This window comes from Delphinus delphis, chromosome 10 (genome assembly GCF_949987515.2).
Source record: "Delphinus delphis chromosome 10, mDelDel1.2, whole genome shotgun sequence".
In the NCBI taxonomy this organism is placed as follows: domain Eukaryota; kingdom Metazoa; phylum Chordata; class Mammalia; order Artiodactyla; family Delphinidae; genus Delphinus; species Delphinus delphis.
Genome location: NC_082692.2, coordinates 38,239,012 through 38,260,720, shown reverse-complemented (window position 1 = coordinate 38,260,720; position 21,709 = coordinate 38,239,012). Strand labels below are relative to the sequence as shown.

At 46.2% G+C, this 21,709-nt stretch overlaps 1 protein-coding gene across 1 annotated transcript in view; it reads left to right on the top strand.

Annotated features, from left to right (window-relative positions):
• PNPLA1 (patatin like phospholipase domain containing 1) overlaps window positions 1–12,230 on the top strand; it is a 38,385-nt gene extending 26,155 nt beyond the window's left edge. The window contains exons 3-7 of the mRNA XM_060021640.1: window positions 190–255; window positions 1,201–1,410; window positions 2,276–2,336; window positions 8,829–9,398; window positions 12,208–12,230. Coding sequence (XP_059877623.1) covers window positions 190–255; window positions 1,201–1,410; window positions 2,276–2,336; window positions 8,829–9,398; window positions 12,208–12,230 — 930 coding nt within the window. The remainder of the gene's footprint in view (window positions 1–189; window positions 256–1,200; window positions 1,411–2,275; window positions 2,337–8,828; window positions 9,399–12,207) is intronic.
• The last annotated feature ends 9,479 nt before the right edge of the window (window positions 12,231–21,709 follow it).

Genomic DNA, 21,709 nt, shown 5'->3' with positions numbered 1-21,709 from the left:
CCCAGCCTGACAAAGTAGGTTACCAAGGATCCAGCCAGGAGCTGAACCTGGGGCTCCACTTCCCAGGGCAGTGACTCCACCTTGGGTTTAAGAAGGGCCAGGCTGATGGTGTCCCAGATGCCCGCAGGTGATCCCTCCCCACCCAGCCCCCAGGCCTTGGGCATCTCAACCCTGCCCTCTCCCCCACAGGCCCTGTACTGCAGCTGCTTTGTCCCTGTGTACTGCGGCCTCATTCCTCCAACTTACCGCGGCGTGGTAAGTACCTCAGTGTGGGAAGGCAGGTGAGCTGGGATCCAGGGGTGCCTCAGGGCCCCTGTGACCCACATTTGGGAGGAATGGTCTCAGAATTCAGTGGGAAGACCAAGAATTGAAAAGGTCCTTGTGGTTTCCTACTCAGAATTCCCAGCGTAGATAGATTTCTGGGGCTTTAAGAAGACCTTCTCCCCCTAAGTTGGGCTTCTCTCTGGACCCACCAACACATTACTGAACCCAGCAAGTCAAGCTTCCACAGGTTTGCCAGATTTCCCCAGTAGGAAAATCCGGTAGGTCTGAGACTCTGTACCTCTAATCAACTTCAGCTGACGCCAGTGCTGCTGGTCCACGGACAGCACTCTGAGTAGGAAGATTTAACCCGTGCCCTCTCCTCATTTTATGTATAGAGAAAATGAGATCCAGAGATTACGAATCAGCTAGTAGATGGACCCCCGTATTGCATGTCATTCATTTAATTCGCAGGCATCCGGAGGGTTAGAGCCTCAGTATCTGTGATCCTTTGTTCACAGCTGAGGAAACAGAAGCCGCAAGAGGGGAAGGGACTTGAGGGTGGACACAGGGTGGTCAGGGGTGCTCTGGAGGGTGTTGAGGGTGTCTGACCTCAACAGAGGGAGGCAGCTTGGACCCAGGGCAGTCTGGAGGAGGGATGTTTCACAACCCCTCAGACCCACCACATGTGCACCTTCTCAAAAGGCCCTGTGGATGAGCTCCTTTCCCCGGCCCTGCCCTCAGCTGTTAAGGGACTCCACGAGGGGTAACGTGACAGGGAAGCATTCGTTCCTGCTTCATCCAGGGTATGGATGCCCCCGGACCTTGGCGTCAAAGCTTCTCCCAAGGGACCTATTTCTTTGCTCTCCTCGAGTGGGGGAGAGGACCTATGACCCCAGATGAGCATTTCTCACTCTGCCTCCCCCCTCCGCCCTGCAGCGGTACATCGACGGGGCCTTCTCGGGCATGCAGCCCTGCTCCTTCTGGACGGACTCCATCACCATCTCCACCTTCAGTGGTCAGCAGGACATCTGCCCGCGGGACTGCCCCGCCAACATCTGTGACTTCCGCATATTCAACTGCTCTTTCCAGTTCTCCCTGGAGAACATTACCAGGATGATCCATGCCCTGTTCCCCCCAGACCTGGTGGTAAGAGACAGGAGGGACCTGGGGGGTGGGCAAGGAGAGCCGGAAAGGTTGATGGGGTCTGGAGTGGGATGGGGGAGCCAATGAGGCCCATTCGGTCCATCTCAAACGATCCCTTAAACTTCCTCCTAAAGCTGTATCCCGGCCTTGCTGCCAGCTGGGTATGTGAGCTTGAACAAGGGCCCTAAGTGCTCCCAACCTCAATTTTCTCCCCTGTAAAGTGAGGTGATCTCAGAACCACCGACAGCAATGTTGTCTGAACTCTCCCATTTTGACATACAATGTGGGTTCAACAAACTATGGCCCAGGGGCCAAATCCAGCATGTGACTTGTTTTTATACAGCCTGTGAGCTAAGAATGGACTTTCTATTTTTAAAGCATTGTTTAAAAAAAAAAAAAAACAAGAAGAAGAAGAAGTGACAGAGACTATATGTGGCCTACGAAGCCCCAAATATTTACTGTTTGGCCTTTTACAGAAAAGGCATTGTGGGCAGTATCTGGTGTAATCCTCCAGCATCCTCTGTGATAGATACTGTTTTATTCCCATTTTACAAGTGAAGAAACTGAGGCTGTGAGAGGTTACATTCACCCAGCCACCCAGCCAGTAAGTGGCAGCACTGGGATTTGAACCCAGTCTCCAAATGCTGCTCTTTATACTGTCCAAATGCACCTTCTCTGGGCCTCACCCTCTCCGGCCCAGGGGAAGCTGAAGATCAGCTGTTCTTAGCAGGTACTGAAGGATGGGCACATTTTGAAAAGCTCATCATATAAAGCTTAAGAGCAATGAAAGCAACTGCTTTGGAAGAGGGGACTATGGGTCTCTCTGTTGCTACAGCCTTAGTTATTTTCCTGGTGCCCCTCCTTGCAGATCCTGCACGATTATTACTACAGAGGGTACGAAGATGCTGTTTCGTACTTGAGGCGGCTGAGTAAGTACTATGTGGTGCCCCGAGGAAGAGGAGGAAAGTGGGGCAAAGACAGGAAGTAGAAGGGCTGGATAGAGGAGCATCTCCCCCCAATTTGTGAACTGGAGGTGCTCTTCACCCAGGAGAGCTGGAAATGGGCAGAGGGACCTGACAGCCTTCATTGTCCAGATGTTACTGTGGCCAGAAATTAGGACCACTGTGGAAAAGGGGCTTTAGGTTAACTGATGGGACAGTGTCTAGGGCTTTTGTACAAATGTATTTCTGAATTTAAAAACTATGCTTAGGAAATACATAGCTCATATCTCCCTGGAGCATTCCATTCTCATATCATTACATTTTCTTGCATTTTATTCTCTTTCCAATGAAACAGTATTGTTAATGTAGAACTAGATGTGACTAGTTTATGTTTGTGTGAGACTTTTGAGTGACATATTGATCAACAAATGAGAGAGAAGAGCCCTTGCCCTAAGTTGGTTTGGAAAGCATGGTCCCACCCCTGTGTATCCTCTGTGTATTATCTGGGTGGGAGGAAGATTCCAAAGGCATACACTACACACACTAACTCCATGAAGGCCATGCAAACATCTTTGTTAAAAGGAAAGAAAAAATGCTTTTCTATATTTAGAATTAATTCCATAGAGCATATTTCCAGAAAAAGGGGATTTCTGGATCAAAGGGTTTACCTAATGTTATATAATAAATTTTTTTCCATGTTGCCATATGGTCTTTGTAACTGGCTTTTGGGCACCTGTTTAATATTCCATCACAGTTGTACAGAATACTTTGATCATTCTTGGGTTTCCAAGTGTTCACTATTATAAACAATGCTGTGGTGAACTTTTTGTGTATGTAGTTTAAAAAATATACTTAAGGAGTGAGATTAAGGGGTTGAATGAGGTTTTTCTCATAGGATATGTACACTTTTTTTCTCCAAAATTGCTTCCTGCTGGGACTTCCCTGGCAGTCCAGCGATTAAGACTCCGTGCTTCCACTGCAGGGGGTGCAGTTTCAATCCCTGGTTGAGGAACTAAGATCCTGCATGCTGCGTGGTACAGCCAAAAAATTGCTTCCTGCTTTCCTAAGCTCCGCTGTCCTAACTCTTTACTTTCTCCTGGGTCCATTCTCCCGACTAGTGGGGTAGGGAGCAGGAGCACAGGATGGAGAGAATGTGGCTCTGGAGGCAAGGAGCCCTGGGCCAGGATCCCCATCCCCCAAGCTGTGTGAGCTCCAGGAAATCACTCTCCCTCTCTGAGTCTTAGTTCCAAATCTGTAAAAAGGGTTTAGATCCTGGTTTTTGACACACCAACTATGTGACCTTGAGCAAGTAATTCATCTCCTGGGGCCTGTTTTCTCATCTGTACAAGGTGGCTGATGGTGGAACCTACCTCTGAGTTTTATTCCTAGCCATGGTCAATCCAGTCCACTGCCCCCTCTGACCTCTCTGCAGACAGACTCCTCCTAACCCTGACTGTCCTCTGACAACTGCCCCATCTTCCACATTTTCACAGGTGACAGCTGTGAAGCCGAGCCCCCAGTGTCCAAAAGGAGGACGACCTGAGGGGGGTGGTGGTGGTGGAGATGAGGTCTCACCTACAGAGCTTAGGGAATAGGAGGGTCTGGCTAGGGCCTGTGGTCCTTTCTGCCCCAGGTGGGGAGCCCCTCCATTCTTTCCTCAGTGATGTGTATATCGAGGGCTTGAGGTTTGGGGAGCCCCTGATTTGGTTCTTGGATCTCGGAGCAGACACCAATTCCCTGCCCCAGGAAATCCCGTTACACCTCAGATTGCATCCTGGCTACCTGGCTGCCTCCATACCTGTCTCTCGCCTAGAACTTTTCCTTTCTCTTCCTCTCAGGGCAAGCCCTGGGAAGACTTACAAAGTGGGCTGTTAAGCATCTCTAGTCTTCCCCATTTCTCAGTAGCCCCTTACCCTCTCACCCTCCCCGCTTCCACCCTTAGCTGGTGTGGACATTTTCACAGGTATGAACGGCAGTCTTAAACCCAAGGATGAAACTCTAATAGTAGCATTGCAGGCATCCACTCCTGAATTGGGGCAGTATATGGAGGATGGCAGGTTTTCCCCAATGGCCCTGGAATCACTCCAAGTAGGAACAGACACAACTCATAAGGGAGAAAAAAACTCGTGCTGGCTGCCAGCTGTTTTTGCTTCCTCTCCCAATTTGCAAATGTGTGTGTGGCTTTCTCAGTGCAAGTTTCAGCTCCAGCACCTAAATCCTCTTGGGTTTGGTGGGCCTGGAGTTCTCTCCCGGCACCAGATGCAAGCAGGAAATACTGACATAGCCTGAGAAATCCCCACCTACCATCTGGGAACGGAAAACGGAAGTCTGCTCCAGCCTCCTGCCTGCTTTCTGAAAGGGGGTCAGCTCAGGTAGGAAGCCACACCTGCAAGGTGTCACCCTCAACTCCTCAGCTCACATCCTGGCATCCTCTTTCTCCTCCCTCCTAAGGGTTCACATCTACCTAATTATTCCTGCCACCAGGTGAGCCTCCCTCTCCACCCTTGGCCTCCCCTGACAGCAGCCTTCTACCAAAGGGAAGGACACTGCTTGCTGGCATCCTTGAAGATCCACATTCCCCACACAGACACGTGTACATGGTGAGGTTGGAGCTCAGACGATGCCATGTCTGAAATATCCATCCCATATCCAGCCATGCCCGACCAAACTGACCTTCCTCCCTCCCTTCCTCCCACTCACAATTGGGTGAGTTTTGACACAGACACAGACACACAGACACAGACACACACACCTGCGAAACCAGCACCACAATCAAGATAGGGAACAATCCATCATGCCTGAAGTTTCCTCATGCCCCTTTGGGATCCCTCCCACCTTCCCTCATCCCACCATCCCCAAGCAAACCCTGATGTCTTTCTGTCATTATAGATTAATTTGCATTTTTAGAGTTTTTGATAGATGAACTCTTATAGTATGAACTCTTTTTTGTCTGCATTCTTTCACTCAGCATAATTATTCTGAGATTCACCCATGTCATTGCATGGTATAAATAGTTCATTCCTTTTTTGCGTTCCAATCCACTGTATGAATGAATATACCACAGTTCATTTATCCATTCACCTGTTAATGGGCATTTTAGTTGTATCCAATTTGGGGCTGTTATGAACAAAGCTGCTATGTACATTCATGCATGAATTTCTGTATGGACAAATTCTTTCATTTCTCTTGGGTAAATACCCAGGAATGGAATGACCCGATCATATGGTGGATGCATGTTTAACATGTAATGTGTATATGTCTACAAATATATGTATAACATATAATATTTTAATATAAAATGTAATGTATTTAATTGTAGTAAAACACACATAATATAAAAGTTACCATCTTAGCCATTTTAAGTGTACAATTCAGTAGTGTTAAACATACACTGGTGTGCAACCAATCTCCTGAACTTTTCCATCTTGCAAAAATGAAACTCTATACCCATTAACCAACTCTCCTTTTCTGCCACCCCCTAGACCCTGGCAACCACCATTCTATTTCTATGAGTTTGAATACTTTAGGTACCTCATGTAAGTGGAATCATAACAGTATTTGTCTTTTTGTGACTGGTTTATTTCATGTATAACGTCCTCAAGATTCATGCATGTTGTAACATCTGACGGATTTCCTTCCTTAAGGCTAAATAATATTCCATTGTGCATATAGAGCAGATTTTCTTTATATATTCATTCGTCAGTGGACATTTGGGTTGCTTCCACCTCTTGGCTATTGAGAATAATACTGCAATGAACATGGGTGTGCAGATATCTCTTCGAGATCCTATTTTCAATACTTTTGGATATGTACGGACTGAGAAACGTACCCAGAATGTATGTCTAACTTTTTAAGAAGTTACCAAATTGTTTTCTAGAGTGGTTGTACCATTTTACATTCCCAACAGTGAATGAGAATTCCAGCTTCCCCACATTCTCACCAACACTTGGTATGGTCAGTCTTTTTAATATTAACCATTCTAATAGGTATGTGGTAGTATCTTATTGTGGTTTTAATTTGCATTTCCCTAATGACTAATGATGCTGGGCATCTTTTCCTTGGCTTATTAGTTGTTCAAATATATTCTTTGGTGAAGTGTCTGTTCAACTCTTTTGCCCATTTTCCCCTAGACCTTGAATATGCTTTATTTTTTAGAATCATTTTAGATTTACAGAAAAACTGTGAAAATAGTACAGAGAGTTTCCATAGACCCCACATCTAGGTTTCCCTCTTGTTTTAGGTCTCACACTTGTTAGATGTTATAGCATGGTACACACATCATTTGGTGCATAGTATGGTATATTGTTTACAATTAGTGAACCAATGTTGATAAATCGTTACGAGCTAAAGTCCATACTTTATTCAGATTGCCTTAGTTTTTACCTAATGTCCTTCTTCTGACCCAGGATCCCATTCAGGATCCCTCATCACATTTAGTTGTGCTGTCTCCTTAGGCTCCTCTTGTCTGTCACAGTTGCTCAGACTCTCCTTGTTTTTAATGACCTACTGGCCAGGTAGTTTGTAGAATGTCCCTCAGTTGGGATTTGCTTGGTGTTTTTCTCATGATTAGATTGGGGTTGTGGGTTTGCGGGGGAAGGACCACAGAGGCAAAGCGCCATTCTCATCACGTTGTATCAAGGGTACATGCTGTGAGGTGGTGTTTGTCGGGTTTTTCCACTGTAAATCTACTCTTCCTTTCCATACTGTGCTCTTTGGAAGGAAGTCACTAAGAAGTAGGGAGTTATTCTCCACTTCCTTAAGGGCCAAGTATCTACAGAAATTATTGGTAATTCTTCATCATGAGAGATGTGTCTCTTTCTCTGCCTATTCAATCATTTGTTTACCTATTCAATCATTTGTTTATATTAGTATGGACTCGTTGATACTTATTTTATTCTGTGGGTTATTACTTAGTCCTACTTTATTTATTTTCTTACTCAAAGTGTTCCACCTTTGGCCATCGGGAGCCCTTTCTATTGACTCTTTTGCCCATTTATTTTTATTTTTTTTGGCTGCACTGCACACAGCTTATGGGAGCTTGTGGAATCTTAGTTCCCCAACCAAGGATAGAATCTGGTCCCTCAGCAATGAAAGCATAGAGTGCTAACCACTGGACTGCCAGGGAATTCCCATCTTTTGCCCATTTAAAAAATGGAATTATTTGTTTTCTTATTAAGAGCTTTTATGTATTCTAGATAAATGCCCTTTATCAGAAATATGATTTGCAAATAATATTTTCCCCCAGTCTGTGATTTCTCTTTTCAACTCCTTAACAGTGTCTTCTGAAAAGGAGAAGTTTTTTTTTCTCCTCTCCCGCTGCGGAGCACAGGCTCTGGACTTGCAGGCTCAGAGGCCATGGCTCACGGGCCCAGCCACTCTGCGGCATGTGGGATCTTCCTGGACCGGGGCACGAACTCGTGTCCCCTGCATCGGCAGGTGGACTCTCAACCACTGCGCCACCAGGGAAGCCCAAACCAAGGGTCTTTGATGCCACCTGTAAGCCCTTGCATGGTCTGGCCCCTGTGGTCTCCTCAGCCCCATGTCCCATAACAAGTACACCCACCCCTGTTCCACCTACACTGACCTCGCAGGGCCTTGGCTCCCTGCTGCTCTCCCGAACCTGTGACCCTTGTGTGTGCTGTTCGCTCTGCCTGGAATGCTCCTCCTCGTCCCACCCTGACTACCCCCTGGACCCCTCCCCTGTCACGTCTCAGCTCAAACTTCACTCCCTCTGGGAAGCCCTCCCTGCTCCCGTCTCTCCTAGTACCACATTCTTCACTTCCTAGCACTTGTCTTGGTTAAAACTTGAGGTTATTGGAGTGGTTAGTGCCTGCTCCCAGGCTAGACTGTAAGCTCCAAGAGGCCTATTTTTGTCTCCTTCAACTCCTCAGTGCCTGGTATAATGCCTGGCACATATTAGCTGCTCAATAAGTATCCATTGAATAAGTGGATCAAAACACAATCAGAAGGCTTCCCTGGTGGCGCAGTGGTTGAGAGTCCGCCTGCTGATGCAGAGGACATGGGTTCGTGCCCTGGTCCAGGAAGATCCCACATGCTGTGGAGCGGCTGGGCCAGTGAGCCATGGCCGCTGGGCCTGCGCGTCCGGAGCCTGTGCTCTGCAACGGGAGAGGCCACAACAGTGAGAGGCCCGTGTACCGCAAAAAAAAACCAAAAACCAAAAACACAATCAGATATTCAATATAAATTCAAGTAAGTAAAGAAAGGCCATTGAAAAGCACTAATCCAGGAGTCTCTGGTGGCCTAGTGGTTAGAATTCTAGGTTTTTGCTGCTGAGGTTCAATCCCTAATTGGGGAACTGAGATCCTGCAAGTTGTGCAGCACAGCAAAAACAGAACAAAAACAATGAAAAGCACTAATCTTGTTTATGAGAATAATTTGGGAAACCATTTTTTGCAAATACTGTGCTGATGCCAGGGGTTAGTAATGCCACCTGTGACCCCATGCTATTGTTTTTCCTAGATGCTGCTTACCTTAATTCTCCTTCCAAGAGAGTGATTTTCCCCTGGGTAGAAGTGTACTGCCAGATAGAACGCGCCCTTGGCAATGAGTGCCCTGAACACTGTCAACCAAGCCTCCAAACAGAGCGGGCCAGTCCAGAAGAATCCAGACAACTTCACACACAATGGGCTCCCAAAGGGGAAAGAAAAGGTGGCCGTGATCCACCTCTGTCCCCACCTGTGCAGACACCTGAATCCACATGTGAGTGGCCTGTGGCGTCACCTGTTTTACCACCTGCATCGCCACTGGCCTCATCACCATCACATTCTCCAACTGACTTGCCACCTGTAGCACTCCCAGCTGTGCACTTCCTCCCCAGCTCAACACCTGGGCTGTCACCCGTATCACCATCACAGCAGGTACAACTGACTGGATCACCACCCAGATCCCCACCCCCCCAGTCATCTATGTCATCCAGGACGTCCCTGGGGCCTTCCGCTGTGGGCACATCTCCAACATTGCCACAATGCTCTTCTTCAGCATCACCTGCACAGCCACCTGTGGAGGAACTGGGCCCAGAACAGCCCCAAGGTATGGACCCTTCTGGCTTCTCACAGCTTCCTCATGTCTGGAGCCCGTTGGCAAGTGTGTAACGACATGGTTGCTGATAACATTTGCTTTAGAGGGATGCATTGGTGAAGTTAGCCCGTAACTTTAGCGGCTCTACTTGCTATGAGGACAGACCACCACGAGAGGGCAGTGTACTTGACATTTGTTTTTTTCTTCTTTAGTCCAGTGATTCTCAAAGTGTGCTCCCCAACTAGCAGCAATAGCACCACCTGAGAACTTGTTAGAAATGAAAATTCTCAGGCCCTACCACATACCTACTAAACCACAAATTCTAGGGGTGGGACCCAGCTGTCTGCAGTTTTTTTACAAGCCCTCCACATTTGAGAGCGGCTGTTCTAGTAGATTTTTTATTGTGAAAGCTGCTGTGCCAGGGCAATGCTACTCAAGAAGGGGTCTGTGGACCAGTGCCAGTCCCTGAATTATTTGTTACTAGTTCACAATGAAATGAGTACAGAAAGTGAGAGCAAGCATTTAGAAATGTTTATAACAATACAGTAGAGCTATGACATCTGAGAGCTTGGTCATTTTCCTACTAATTCATTTATATTGTATTTCACAAAGGCGCTAGTCCATTGTGGATTGTAAATAGTATTTTAAGAAACTGGTTCTTTACTACAGGTGAAGCACCCCTCTGGGGGCTGCAAAGATGAACAGCTCTTTGCAGAGGGAATGGCATGGATACCAACCTCAAAAACGCAAAAGGAATTTTTAAGTACTATATAACTAACAAAAACTGTGTTGAGGGTATTAATAGAGAATAAGATCACATCTCTCTGGGGAGATAAGAAAGGCTTCTTGGAGGTGACATGTGATTTGAAATGGGCAAGATTTTGACAATTATGGTTTGTGGGATCTGACAGAGTAGAAAGAACATTTCAGATTTTGTTTATTCCAGAGGCTCAGGTGCAGAGAAGGAAAGTGCAAGGTATGTTCGGGATGAAGAGGATACCTGTTTGGCCACTGTGGGTGGTCTGTGTGGGGACCAAGGGAGAGGGGCCCAAATGATGGACCGAAGCCAGGTTGTAGGGTCCTCATGGTCCACCAGCCAAGCTTCCATAGTTATTACGATAAACAGTAGCACAGGTTAGCAAGGTTGCCTTCTTTGTGGATCTGCCCTGAGTCAGGGCAGACCCCCCCCCTTTCTCTGGAATAGGTTCACTTTGTCTTTTTTTTTGTTTTTCTTTTCTTTTCTTTCTTTCCTTTTTTTTTTTGAATAGGTTCACTTTGATTCTTTTAACAATGAGACAAAACTATCAGAACATTAAGAGTCAGAAAGTTGTTCAAAGTCTTTCACCTGCTGTCTTCTTCCCTGTTACATGAAATGCATTTATTTTATGTTATCGCACCTGTGCTTAAAGGCAGCCATCTTCAGGGGCCTGAGAACTCCTGGACCCAGAGCTGGCATTCCTCACTCATATTGGGGGTGGACAGAGGGTATGGATAGCCCAGTGGTTCGCGACTGCAGGCCATATGACCCCCCAGGAGACATTTGGCAACATCTGGAGACATTTTTGGTTGTCACCAAGTGGGTAACGTCTAGTTGGGAGAGGCCAGGGACGCTCTTAAACATCCTGCAATGCTCAACCCCTATAACAAAGAATTGCCCGGCCCTTAGCGTCGGTAGTGCTGAGGCTGAGGCAATCCTGTTGGAGCCTCCAGCTGGTCTCAGCAGTGACACCCTAGGCCGCCTGTAGGAACTGGTTAGAGTGGAGCCCCAGGGGTTCACGTTAGCAGTCGTTTGGCAGTGGCCATGTTGTTGTTGGGGGCGGCAGGTGCTGCAGAAAGTCCCAGGAAAATCCATAAACAAAGGAGCCACAAATAGATTTGGGGGAGTGAGGGATATCCAGCAGGTCCCCAAATGAAAGAAGTTCAGAAGAGGAAGTTATTAATTGATGCTATATTATTTTTATTTACATGTATTACATAATTGCATATTAATATTCATGTGTTATATATCCCCCTACTCATCAGAAACATGCAAAGAGCTTACCTAAGGGAATTCCCTGGTGGTCCGCTGGTTAGCATGCAGGCTTCCACTGACGTGGGCCCAGGTTCAATCCCTGGTTGGGGAACTAAGATCCCGCAAGCCAAAAAAACCCAAAAAACAAAAGAAAAGGGAGCTTACTTAAGAACAATGGTCATGAAACTATTTGTATTTCCTATTCCAGCAAAAAAGACAAAAGCATTACATAAAGCAGATGCTAGAAGGTTTAGACCCCTGTGGGGGATTTTCTTGAAAACTTTCCCTGACACAACTGGCTGCTTTTTATGAGGGAATTGCTGATAATATTATATCAAGGGTTAGCTTCAGACCTTCTGCAGATGTCACTGCCCTGGATCTCAGTCAAATCCAACAACATGATTCTGGTCCCAAATACGAGAATTTGAGAGTAAAAGTTCTTTACTGTTTCTGAACATTTCACTTACTTCCTATTGTTATTTCAAAAATGACTAAGTACTCCTCCCCAACCCCATCTCACTCATGTCTCCTATATTTTCATTTTTGGCTGCAGCTCCCTGTGCTTCTTCAAATTCCAAACACACTGTGCCTCTGGCTAATGTGAAGGAAACCATGAGCAAGCCTTATGCAATACAAGTGTCTCCTCAATTGGGAACATGTTCTTTCCTTTGGTCAGGGGAGAGAGCCCAGCTAAGTGATATTTTCCATCTCTTTAGCTGCCCAAGGAGCACTGGGTTCCTTTTCTGGATGTGATTTCAGTCCATCCCCTTACCGTTCGCAAACCACCACTCCCTCTTCTCTCTTCCTCAGTGAAGGCAACGTGTGGGATATGAGCCTATTCATACTGACAGTGTCATTCATTCCCCCCAGTCCCTGCTGTGCACACTGGGGAATGTACCTTCTCTAAATGCAGTGGGAGAGTGTGTACCCCTCCTCGTATCTGACTCTCTGTTGATGTCTCCGTTCAAAAGAGCTGGCAGGCATGTTACATTCTAGCCTTTGGTGGATCCTGCACAGTATAAGTTAAGAGACTCTACCAAAAATTTCCCTTAATCCAAATTATTTTCTATCAGCATAAAAAGAGGGCTAATATTCCTATGTTGTAGATTGTCCCCAGAAAATCTTTTTTCATAATGCGCACCAACTGTCTGGGTTGCTGGGTTGTTTAACATGTACTCCATTATTGTCTTTGCAGTGACTGGGAGAGGGCCTGGGGAGCTGTTTCTTGTTTGTTTGTTTTGTTTTTTCCTCTCCGGGAACCGCAATACCCAGACTCCTTTGCTGACTGAATGCCAGTGGGGTTAGCCAGTGGAATGCAGCAGCAGGAGATCAGAGGGTGAATCAAGGGTATTTCTGCCCCCCAACCTCATCCCTTCCTGCCTTGGGGTAGCTCTGGCAGTGACTGAGTTTTTCTATGGCCACAGTTGCAGAGAACAGGGCCTGAGGCACAACTAGAGAGAAGCCCACACACAGAAACGAAAGATCCCACACGCCTCAACAAAGATCCCGCGTGCTGCAGCTAAGACCTGACGCAGCCAAATAAATAAATAAATATTAAACAAACAAACAAACAGGCGGGTGCTCATGTGACTCAACAGGTAGCCTTCCTGACTGTTGCCAAACTACAGCTAACGGTCCTGACCAATGTAGGCCTGCTCCTTATATAGCTTTTGACTATACTAGACTGTTGTTGATTTAATCAGTCAACCTTCACTGAGCACCTACTAAGTGCCAAGCACTCTTCTGGGTTCTGGGGATATCAAAGATGAATTCAACTTGATCCCAAACTTTCAAGAATTTACCCCAAAGTTGAACTTTAGACCAAAGACAAGAGTAAAACCAACTAATTTGCCAAACTGTGAGCCCCATATAAACCAAGTCTTAATTTTTTTACTGAACCATAAAATTGTTTTTAAAGGCACGTGCATATATACATACACACTCACAAATTCAAAATGCCAGCCTCAAACCCAAATCAAGCCAGGTATCATCTACAGTTATTTCACAGGATTATTGAAGTATTCTCTGAATGGAACAGACCTTGCTATTTAATTTGCTTCAAGCCTTCATTGGTTGGAAACATTTCTAACTCTTTCTATGAGACATCCAGTCCTGGGTGGGAGTCCCTGGGTAGGCACAGGGATGTATCAGGTAGATGAGGGTCAGAGGCTCACCCTGGCAGCCATAGGCCCACTGCAAAATCTGGGCAAGTAGGTACTTGGTAGGTGGTAGGAAGCAGTATGGTGGGGAGGAAATTCAGAGCTTCTGCAGGAAGTAGGGCAGATCTACGTGCCACTTTCTGGATTAAAGGATGGACAGCAAGGGTGTAGGACCCAGAGGGCAGTTGGTGGTTTCTGGGGTTTGTAGGATCACTGCTGCCTGGGATTAGTCTCACTGTATTCCTTGGTCTTCATCCCCAAAACTTCCCTGAACTTTGAGTCTGTCTCTAGAAGCTCAGGGTCAGGTTTGGTCATGAGGATGTAGGCAGGTCTGCCATGGGTGTGGGGAAGCTTCCCTGCAGCTAGGAGTGCCCTCTGGAAGCCAGGTCCAGACTCGGGTCTTTGATTCCAGAGCCAGGCCTCTTCCCATACATCAGAGCATTGGGAAGTGTGCAGTTCAGCCAGAGCTACCTTGGTTGATAACCTTCTAGGAGTCAAGGTGCTTTATAAAGAAGCAGGCTGTGATAAAAAACAAACAAAACAACATTCATAAGCTGTGGAAAACACTGTTGTCAGTGGGTCACACATCCTGTGTGCGGTGCTCCTTTATAGAACAGGTTATGAAACTGCTTGGGGGCAATTTACCAATTGATTTTAAGCAATTCCATGCTTTGAGTTCAAATACAAGGTTAGTGGGCAGGGAAAAAAGGCTTAAAAATATTAGGCATAGAGAGGTAGGAGTGGTCCAGGAAGAGGAAAGGTCTGTTCCAAAACTACAATCACAAGAGACATTGTCACATCCACAGGCTAGTCCTGTGTAAATTCCTGGTCCCCAGCTGATCTCTCTCCCAGCAGAGGAAAGAGTCTAGAATAAAAGCTTAGGGTAAATCTCCCATACATTAATATGCGTGTGTGTGTGTGTGTGCGTGTTTTAAATTAGAAGTTCAAATCCATACTCTGGTGTGGGTTGTATTAGTCAGTTATTGCTGCTATGATAATGCTGTATAACAAATGACCCTCTTCCCCCAAGATCTCAGTGGATTACAAAACAAACTTTTTTTTTTTTTCCTCTTTCATAGGGCTATGAGTTGGCTGGGATAGCTCTGCTTAGGCTACAGGTTGGGGTCAAGTCTGCTCCCTGTCCCTTTTATTTCCAGGACCAGCAGTAATGCCAGATATGCCCTTCTCCTGGAGCATGGCTAGATATATATATCAGCCTAGCTTTCCTCTGCTAGTCTTATCTGTTCTCAGTGGTCATTGGACTCAGGTTGTGTAACTGATCTCAAAGTAGAGAGACAGATTGAGAAGTTGAGAGACTGCCTACAGGCTACAAATGGAAAAGGAGGAGGTCCACCTTGCTGATTGCTACCCACATCCTTCTAATTGCTGCCAAGTCTGTCAGACTCCCCAAATTTCCACCATTAAAGAGCCCCTCCTTTGAGTTACTATGGAATTAGTAACTTATTAAAAGTTACTAATTCAAAGGTGAATTTAATAATAGCTAAAACTTATAGAGTAGTTATTATGTTCCAAGCACTGTGGCACAGAGAGGTTAAGTAACATGTCCAAAGTCACACAGTTGGTAGATGGCAGAGCCAGGATCTGAATCCAGATCGTCTATCACCAGAATCTTGATGTTGACCAAGTGGTATAGTCTCCTGGGGTAGAAGGAGCACTGGAGTGAGAATCAGAAGTCACAGAGTCTAGTCTAGTTCCTCCATTTGGGCAGGAGAGGCCTGGAGGTGCACTTGGAAACATGGCAGGGGGTAGTTCAGGCTGGCTTATGTGCCACGCTAATGAGATTGAACTTCACCTTTGTTACTGGGGAGTCATCATAGGATTTAAACAACACAATGACACAGTCAGATTTGAAAATTATCCAAGAATGTGCAAGTCCACATCCCAACATTTCTCCAAGATGAGCACTTCAGGTGTCTTCCTGCAGTTTCCCAGAGGGTGCAAGTGACTTGTCCAGGGTCACACAGCAGGTGGAGGAGGGCTTGGAAATCAGGGCTTCCAATTGCTCCTTTTTGTCTCATTTCCCCTCACATGTGCTTAACCTCAACTTCTCGCATCCAGGTCTGCTCCCTGCCCACTCGACTTCTCTCTGCTCTCCACTTCCGAGACAGTTTGGGTCACCTACAGACCTCATCCCAGCCAGATCAAGGAATACAGCTGCCCTGAGGTGTAGAACTCCCCGGTGTGTCCCTGGAGACCAGACACTGCCTGTTCTGTCCCAGGATACTGTGGTGACCTCTGAGCCCTGTTGCCCCAGCTTCCTTTCTACCCCCTGCTTCTTCCTAGTCACGGTCAGGGCCACCACTAGCCCATATAATGCCTTGTACACTGAGAAAACAGCACCCCTTCCTTCAGAACTTGACTGCCAGCTGCTTGAATGTTGTCATAATACACTGATTTCGTTTGAACAATTGACTGCCAACTGCTAGAAAGCTGTATGAATGACATGTATGTATGTCTGTGAAGTGCTTACCCTTTTGTATTGGCAGTGTACCCTTGGGCAGTGTGCAGTCTGAACAACTGTCCTCTGCGCTCTGGAGGCCACTCCACTTCTTCCCTCTTCCTGCAAAACCAAATACCAACCAGACTTTGGCAAGTCAAATAATATTTCAAACACTCTTTTATCAACTCCTGCTCTGCAAATGGAATCCTCCTTTTGCAAAAGACCCTTGTATAATAAAGTGAACCCTCGAACTGGCTTTTGGTATAAATTGAGTTTTCCAATTTCCACGTATTAGCCTGGCTACTTGCTCAGGATGCCCAAGGCATATAAATCTGTGAGGAGTGTTCTCAGTGGAAATAAGGGGAGGGAAGTCCTCAATTCGGGTCTTAGAAATGATGAATTTGTGTCCTTTATCTAGGAAACTGTGAGCTGAGAGAGAAAACTTGAGCTGGAACGGGAAAGAACCTGATGGCCGCAAGGCCAAGGCTTCTCCCCGCTGCTCTCAGACACCCTCCTCTCACCCCAGGCCTTTCGGGGACCTGCGTGCCGCCCACTACCATGCCTGTTGGTGTAGAGGGTCCTGCTTCCCCCAGGCAAGAGCCTTTTTGTCTAAACATCCTCCCAGCTTCCCTGCAGTCCTTCCACTACTCTGCTCTGGACAGACAGATGGACGTCAGTGCAGACGGGCACTGAAGAGCGAGCAGCACAGCCTCCTCCCAGCTGGCTGGGCTCTGGGCCTTCCTCCCAACCTAGCCTGAGTTCACACTTCTTCAAGATCCTAGCCCCACAAGATCTCATCGACAGGGCAAAACTGTTGCCGGTCAGGCAGAGCTGAGCCATGGACACACTTTCCTGTTTCCTGTGGTGTCAAGAGACCACATCTTCTTCTGTTGCTTGTTTTTTGTTCACAAAGCGTGCAAAAGGCTTGACTTGGAACCAGTGGGCTCCACCTCAGCCGCTCATGGAAGTCCCCAGGTGGGGTTCATCTGGCATGCAGCCTTTACAAGCTCCCGAGGGATTATGTGGTGCAGCTGGGTGGAGTGGGCAGCCCTGGCCTTCATGAAGTCCTCCCATGGTTGTAGAGGAAACGGGAAGCTTTATGTCCCCTTCCCTCCCCTTTTCCAGCCCAAATGAGGGCAGACTCTGTCGGCTCTTCACACCCAAGTGAAAATGGTCCACAAGAAAGATATCTTTGGGACTTCCCTGGTGGCGCAGTGATTAAGAATCTGCTTGCCAATGCAGGGGACTTGGGTTCAAGCCCTAGTCTGGGAAGATCCCACATGCCATGGAGCAACTAAGCCCGTGAGCCACAACTACTGAGCCTGTGTGCTACAACTACTGAAACCCATGCACCTAGAGCCTGTGCTCTGCAACAAGAGAAGCCACTGCAACGAGAAGCCCACACACCGCAACGAACAGTAGCCCCTGCTCGCTGTAACTAGACAAAGCCCGCATGCAGCAACGAAGACCCAGCGCAGTCAAATATAAATAAATAAATAAATTTATTAAAAAAAAAAAAAGATGTCTTTAACCTCAATTTTTCCAGCCTGTCCAGAAAGGAAAAAAAAAAAAAAAGGGTTTCCCTGGTGGTGCAGTGGTTGAGAGTCCGCCTGCCGATGCAGTGGGCATGGGTTCGTGCCCCGGTCCGGGAAGATCCCACATGCCGCGGAGTGGCTGGGCCCGTGAGCCATGGCAGCTGAGCCTGCGCATCTGGAGCCTGTGCTTCGCAACGGGGGAGGCTGCGGCAGTGGGAGGCCCGCATACCGCAAAAAATAAAAAATAAATAAATAAATAAATTTATTTAAAAATAAAGAAAGACGTCTTTAACCTCAATTTTTCCAACCTGTCCAGAAAAGAAAAAAAAAAAAAAAGAAAGAAAGGGCTTCCCTGGTGGCGCAGTGGTTGAGAGTCCGCCTGCCGATGCAGGGGACATGGGTTCGTGCCCCAGTCTGGGAGGATCCCACATGCTGTGGAGCGGCTGGGCCCATGAACCATGGCCACTGAGCCTGCGCGTCCGGAGCCTGTGCTCCGCAATGGGAGAGGCCACAACAGTGAGAGGCCCACATACAGCAAAATAAATAAATAATAATAATAATAATAACTCACTGCTTCCCAGAGTGCGGATAACCTCTAGCTCCAGCCGAACCCAGTAAGGGAGCCTGGGCTGCCCACAGGCCTCAGATGCATTTGCTTAACAAATCCTAGAATGCTAACCCTGGTGGACTGGGTGGAAGACAGCCCTGAACTGTGGCCCTTGAGAAGGACACGTGCAAATTTAACCCATGGTGGGTGGGAGGCTATGTCACAGAGGCCTGGGTGGAAACTACATTTAACAGGATCATGTCAGGGAACAAGAGTCCACACAAGCCCCCTTCAGATGGTTCTACCTGGAGGAACCTAAGTGTACCTTTGAGAAGCCTGAGAAGAATCAGATCTCAGGTGTTCTTGTACCCTCTGCCTTCTCCAATTCTGCGGCCCAGACCAGTCAAGGGAAGCACCAGGGAGTTACGTGGAGCAGCCCTACTGGCTGCAGTCCTTTTCCCCAGGAAGGTCTTGCTGTTTGCAGGTGACTATGTGCCCAGAGGCCCTGAGACATGTGAGCCAGGGGAGGGAGGATTTCAACCTTGTACAACTCAGGAACACTTATTCCCTGGTGTGCAAGGGAGGATTGAATATAATGTTAACTATTGTTTTAACTCAAAGCCTGTATTTAGGGCCCAGATGCTCTGAGGTAATTAGTGAATTGTTCTTGCATTAGTTCCAGGGTTGCCATAAAAAATACAGGATACCCTGTTAAATTTGAATTTTAGATAAACAGCGAATAATGACCTAGTGTAAGTATGCCCCCAGCATTGCAATTATTTGTTGTGTATCTGAAATTCAAATTTAACTGGGCCACCCACATTTTTCTTTGCTAAATTTGGCAACCCTAATAATTCCTTTCTCCTTTTTATGCCTTAAAAACAACAACAACAATAACAACAACAACAACACTAATGAGTTGTTTTTTGATGCGCCAGTCACTGTGCTTTGAAATCAGGTGTCCCTGAGGCCAGAACACTTCCTGGTCTTCCAAACAAGCATATCTGAATGACACCTACAGTGCAGCCAACTGAATAAATTGTGTGTTAAACATAGATGCCCATCTGTTAAGTGAGAGATTAAACAAAAATTTATTTTTAAAACTAGGACATTTAAAACCAACATCTGAAGAAAGTATCAACAGGCCTTCTACATGACGTAGGCATATTTTCAGCCCTGGTGGATCAAGAAAACACATGGTAAAAAAAATAAGGGCACATAAGTTGGCACTACACACTGGGGTTGGCCCCAGAGTGCAAAGGCCTTGATTCCCGGTCCAGTGCTCTGGACCAGTGCCTGCTGAGGTAGCTCCCCCATTTCCTCCCTAGCTCCCAGTTTGGAGACAGAACCACTGGTTGCACAATTCCAGTTGAGGACCAAGGCCTCCCAGAGAATGCCTGGCAAAATTGCCTAGATCTCAGGAGCTCCCCCCATTCATTCATTTGGTCAGTACTTAAAGATTGACTCCAGCTCTGTGGGGTGGGTATATTTAGCCACAGAGTGAAAGCACTTACTACCTCTCTTTAGAGAGACTTCAGCATAATAGAGCCAGAAGAGATCTGATGGGTCACTAATCCAGCTCAGAATCCAAGGTCTGGCGAGGAGAGGGAACATGGGATGTGGACAGGGTCTTTATTTTTTTATTTATTTATTTATTTTTTTAGGGAAATTCTGCTTTTTATTCCACACAGGTACCTTTTTGTCAGCATTCCTGGGATATAGAAAACTGAGAAATTACAGGGAAATTAAAAATAGCACAAACACTAATTCTCACATGTGCACACGCCTCACAAGCACACATGGAAAACACATTTGTTTTGTGTGACACAGTTAATGGGAGTAGGGACAATAAATAAGAATGGTCTTTTTTTTTTTTAACATCTTTATTGGGGTATAATTGCTTTACAACGGTGTGTTAGTTTCTGCTTTATAACAAAGTGAATCAGTTATACATATGTTCCCATATCTCTTCCCTCTTGCGTCTCCCTCCCTCCCACCCTCCCTATCCCACCCCCCCAGGCTGTCACAAAGCACCGAGCCAATATCCCTGTGCCATGTGGCTGCTTCCCACTAGCCGTCTACCTTACTACGTTTGTTAGTGTGTATATGCCCATGACTCTCTCTCGCCCTGTCACAGCTCACCCTTCCCCCTCCCCATAACCTCAAGTCCGTTCTCTAGTAGGTCTGCATCTTTATTCCTGCCTTACCCCTAGGTTCTTCATGACATTTTTTTTTCTTAAATTCCATATATATGTGTTAGCATACAGTATTTGTCTTTTTCTTTCTGACTTACTTCACTCTGTATGACAGACTCTAGGTCTATCCACCTCATTACAAATAGCTCAATTTCGTTTCTTTTTATGGCTGAGTAATATTCCATTGTATATATGTGCCACATCTTCTTTATCCATTCATCCGATGATGGACACTTAGGTTGTTTCCATCTCCGGGCTATTGTAAATAGAGCTTCAATGAACATTTTGGTACATGACTCTTTTGGAATTATGGTTTTCTCAGGGTATATGCCCAGTAGTGGGATTGCTGGGTCATATGGTAGTTCTATTTGTAGTTTTTTAAGGAACCTCCATACTGTTCTCCATAATGGCTGTACCAATTCACATTCCCACCAACAGTGCAAGAGTGTTCCCTTTTCTCCACACCCTCTCCAGCATTTATTGTTTCTAGATTTTTTGATGATGGCCATTCTGACTGGTGTGAGATGATATCTCATTGTAGTTTTGATTTGCATTTCCCTAATGATTAATGATGTTGAGCATTCTTTCATGTGTTTGTTGGCAGTCTGTATATCTTCTTTGGAGAAATGTCTATTTAGGTCTTCTGCCCATTTTTGGATTGGGTTGTTTGTTTTTTTGTTATTGAGCTGCATGAGCTGCTTGTAAATTTTGGAGATTAATCCTTTGTCGGTTGCTTCATTTGCAAATATTTTCTCCCATTCTGAGGGTTGTCTTTTGGTCTTGTTTATGGTTTCCTTTTCTGTGCAAAAGCTTTGAAGTTTCATTAGGTCCCATTTGTTTATTTTTGTTTTTATTTCCATTACTCTAGGAGGTGGGTCAGAGAGAATTTTGCTGTGATTTATGTCATAGAGTGTTCTGCCTATGTTTTCCTCTAAGAGTTTGATAGTTTCTGGCCTTACATTTAGGTCTTTAATCCATTTTGAGCTTATTTTTGTGTATGGTGTTAGGGAGTGATCTAATCTCATACTTTTACATGTACCTGTCCAGTTTTCCCAGCACCACTTATTGAAGAGGCTGTCCTTTCTCCACTGTACATTCCTGCCACCTTTATCAAAGGTAAGGTGGTGGACAGGGTCTTGCCTCAAGTTTGGGGCAGGTGAGCAGGGGGAGTCCTGGTCTCCTAACTCCTAGTCCAGTGCTATTGCCCCCCATGGCCTCTGCCTCCAGCTTTGTGGAGGAACATTTCTGCGTTCTCCACTGAGATAAGCTCACAACGGTGCAAGGATGCAGAATGGCTGCCCACTCTTGTCTTCAGTCATGCCTGTGAAGCACTGGATTGGGACATCTTCAGGGTCTTCTGGCTAAAGGCGCCGATGTTTGGATAATTCAGGGAACTTGAGTGCAAAGCATAGCTT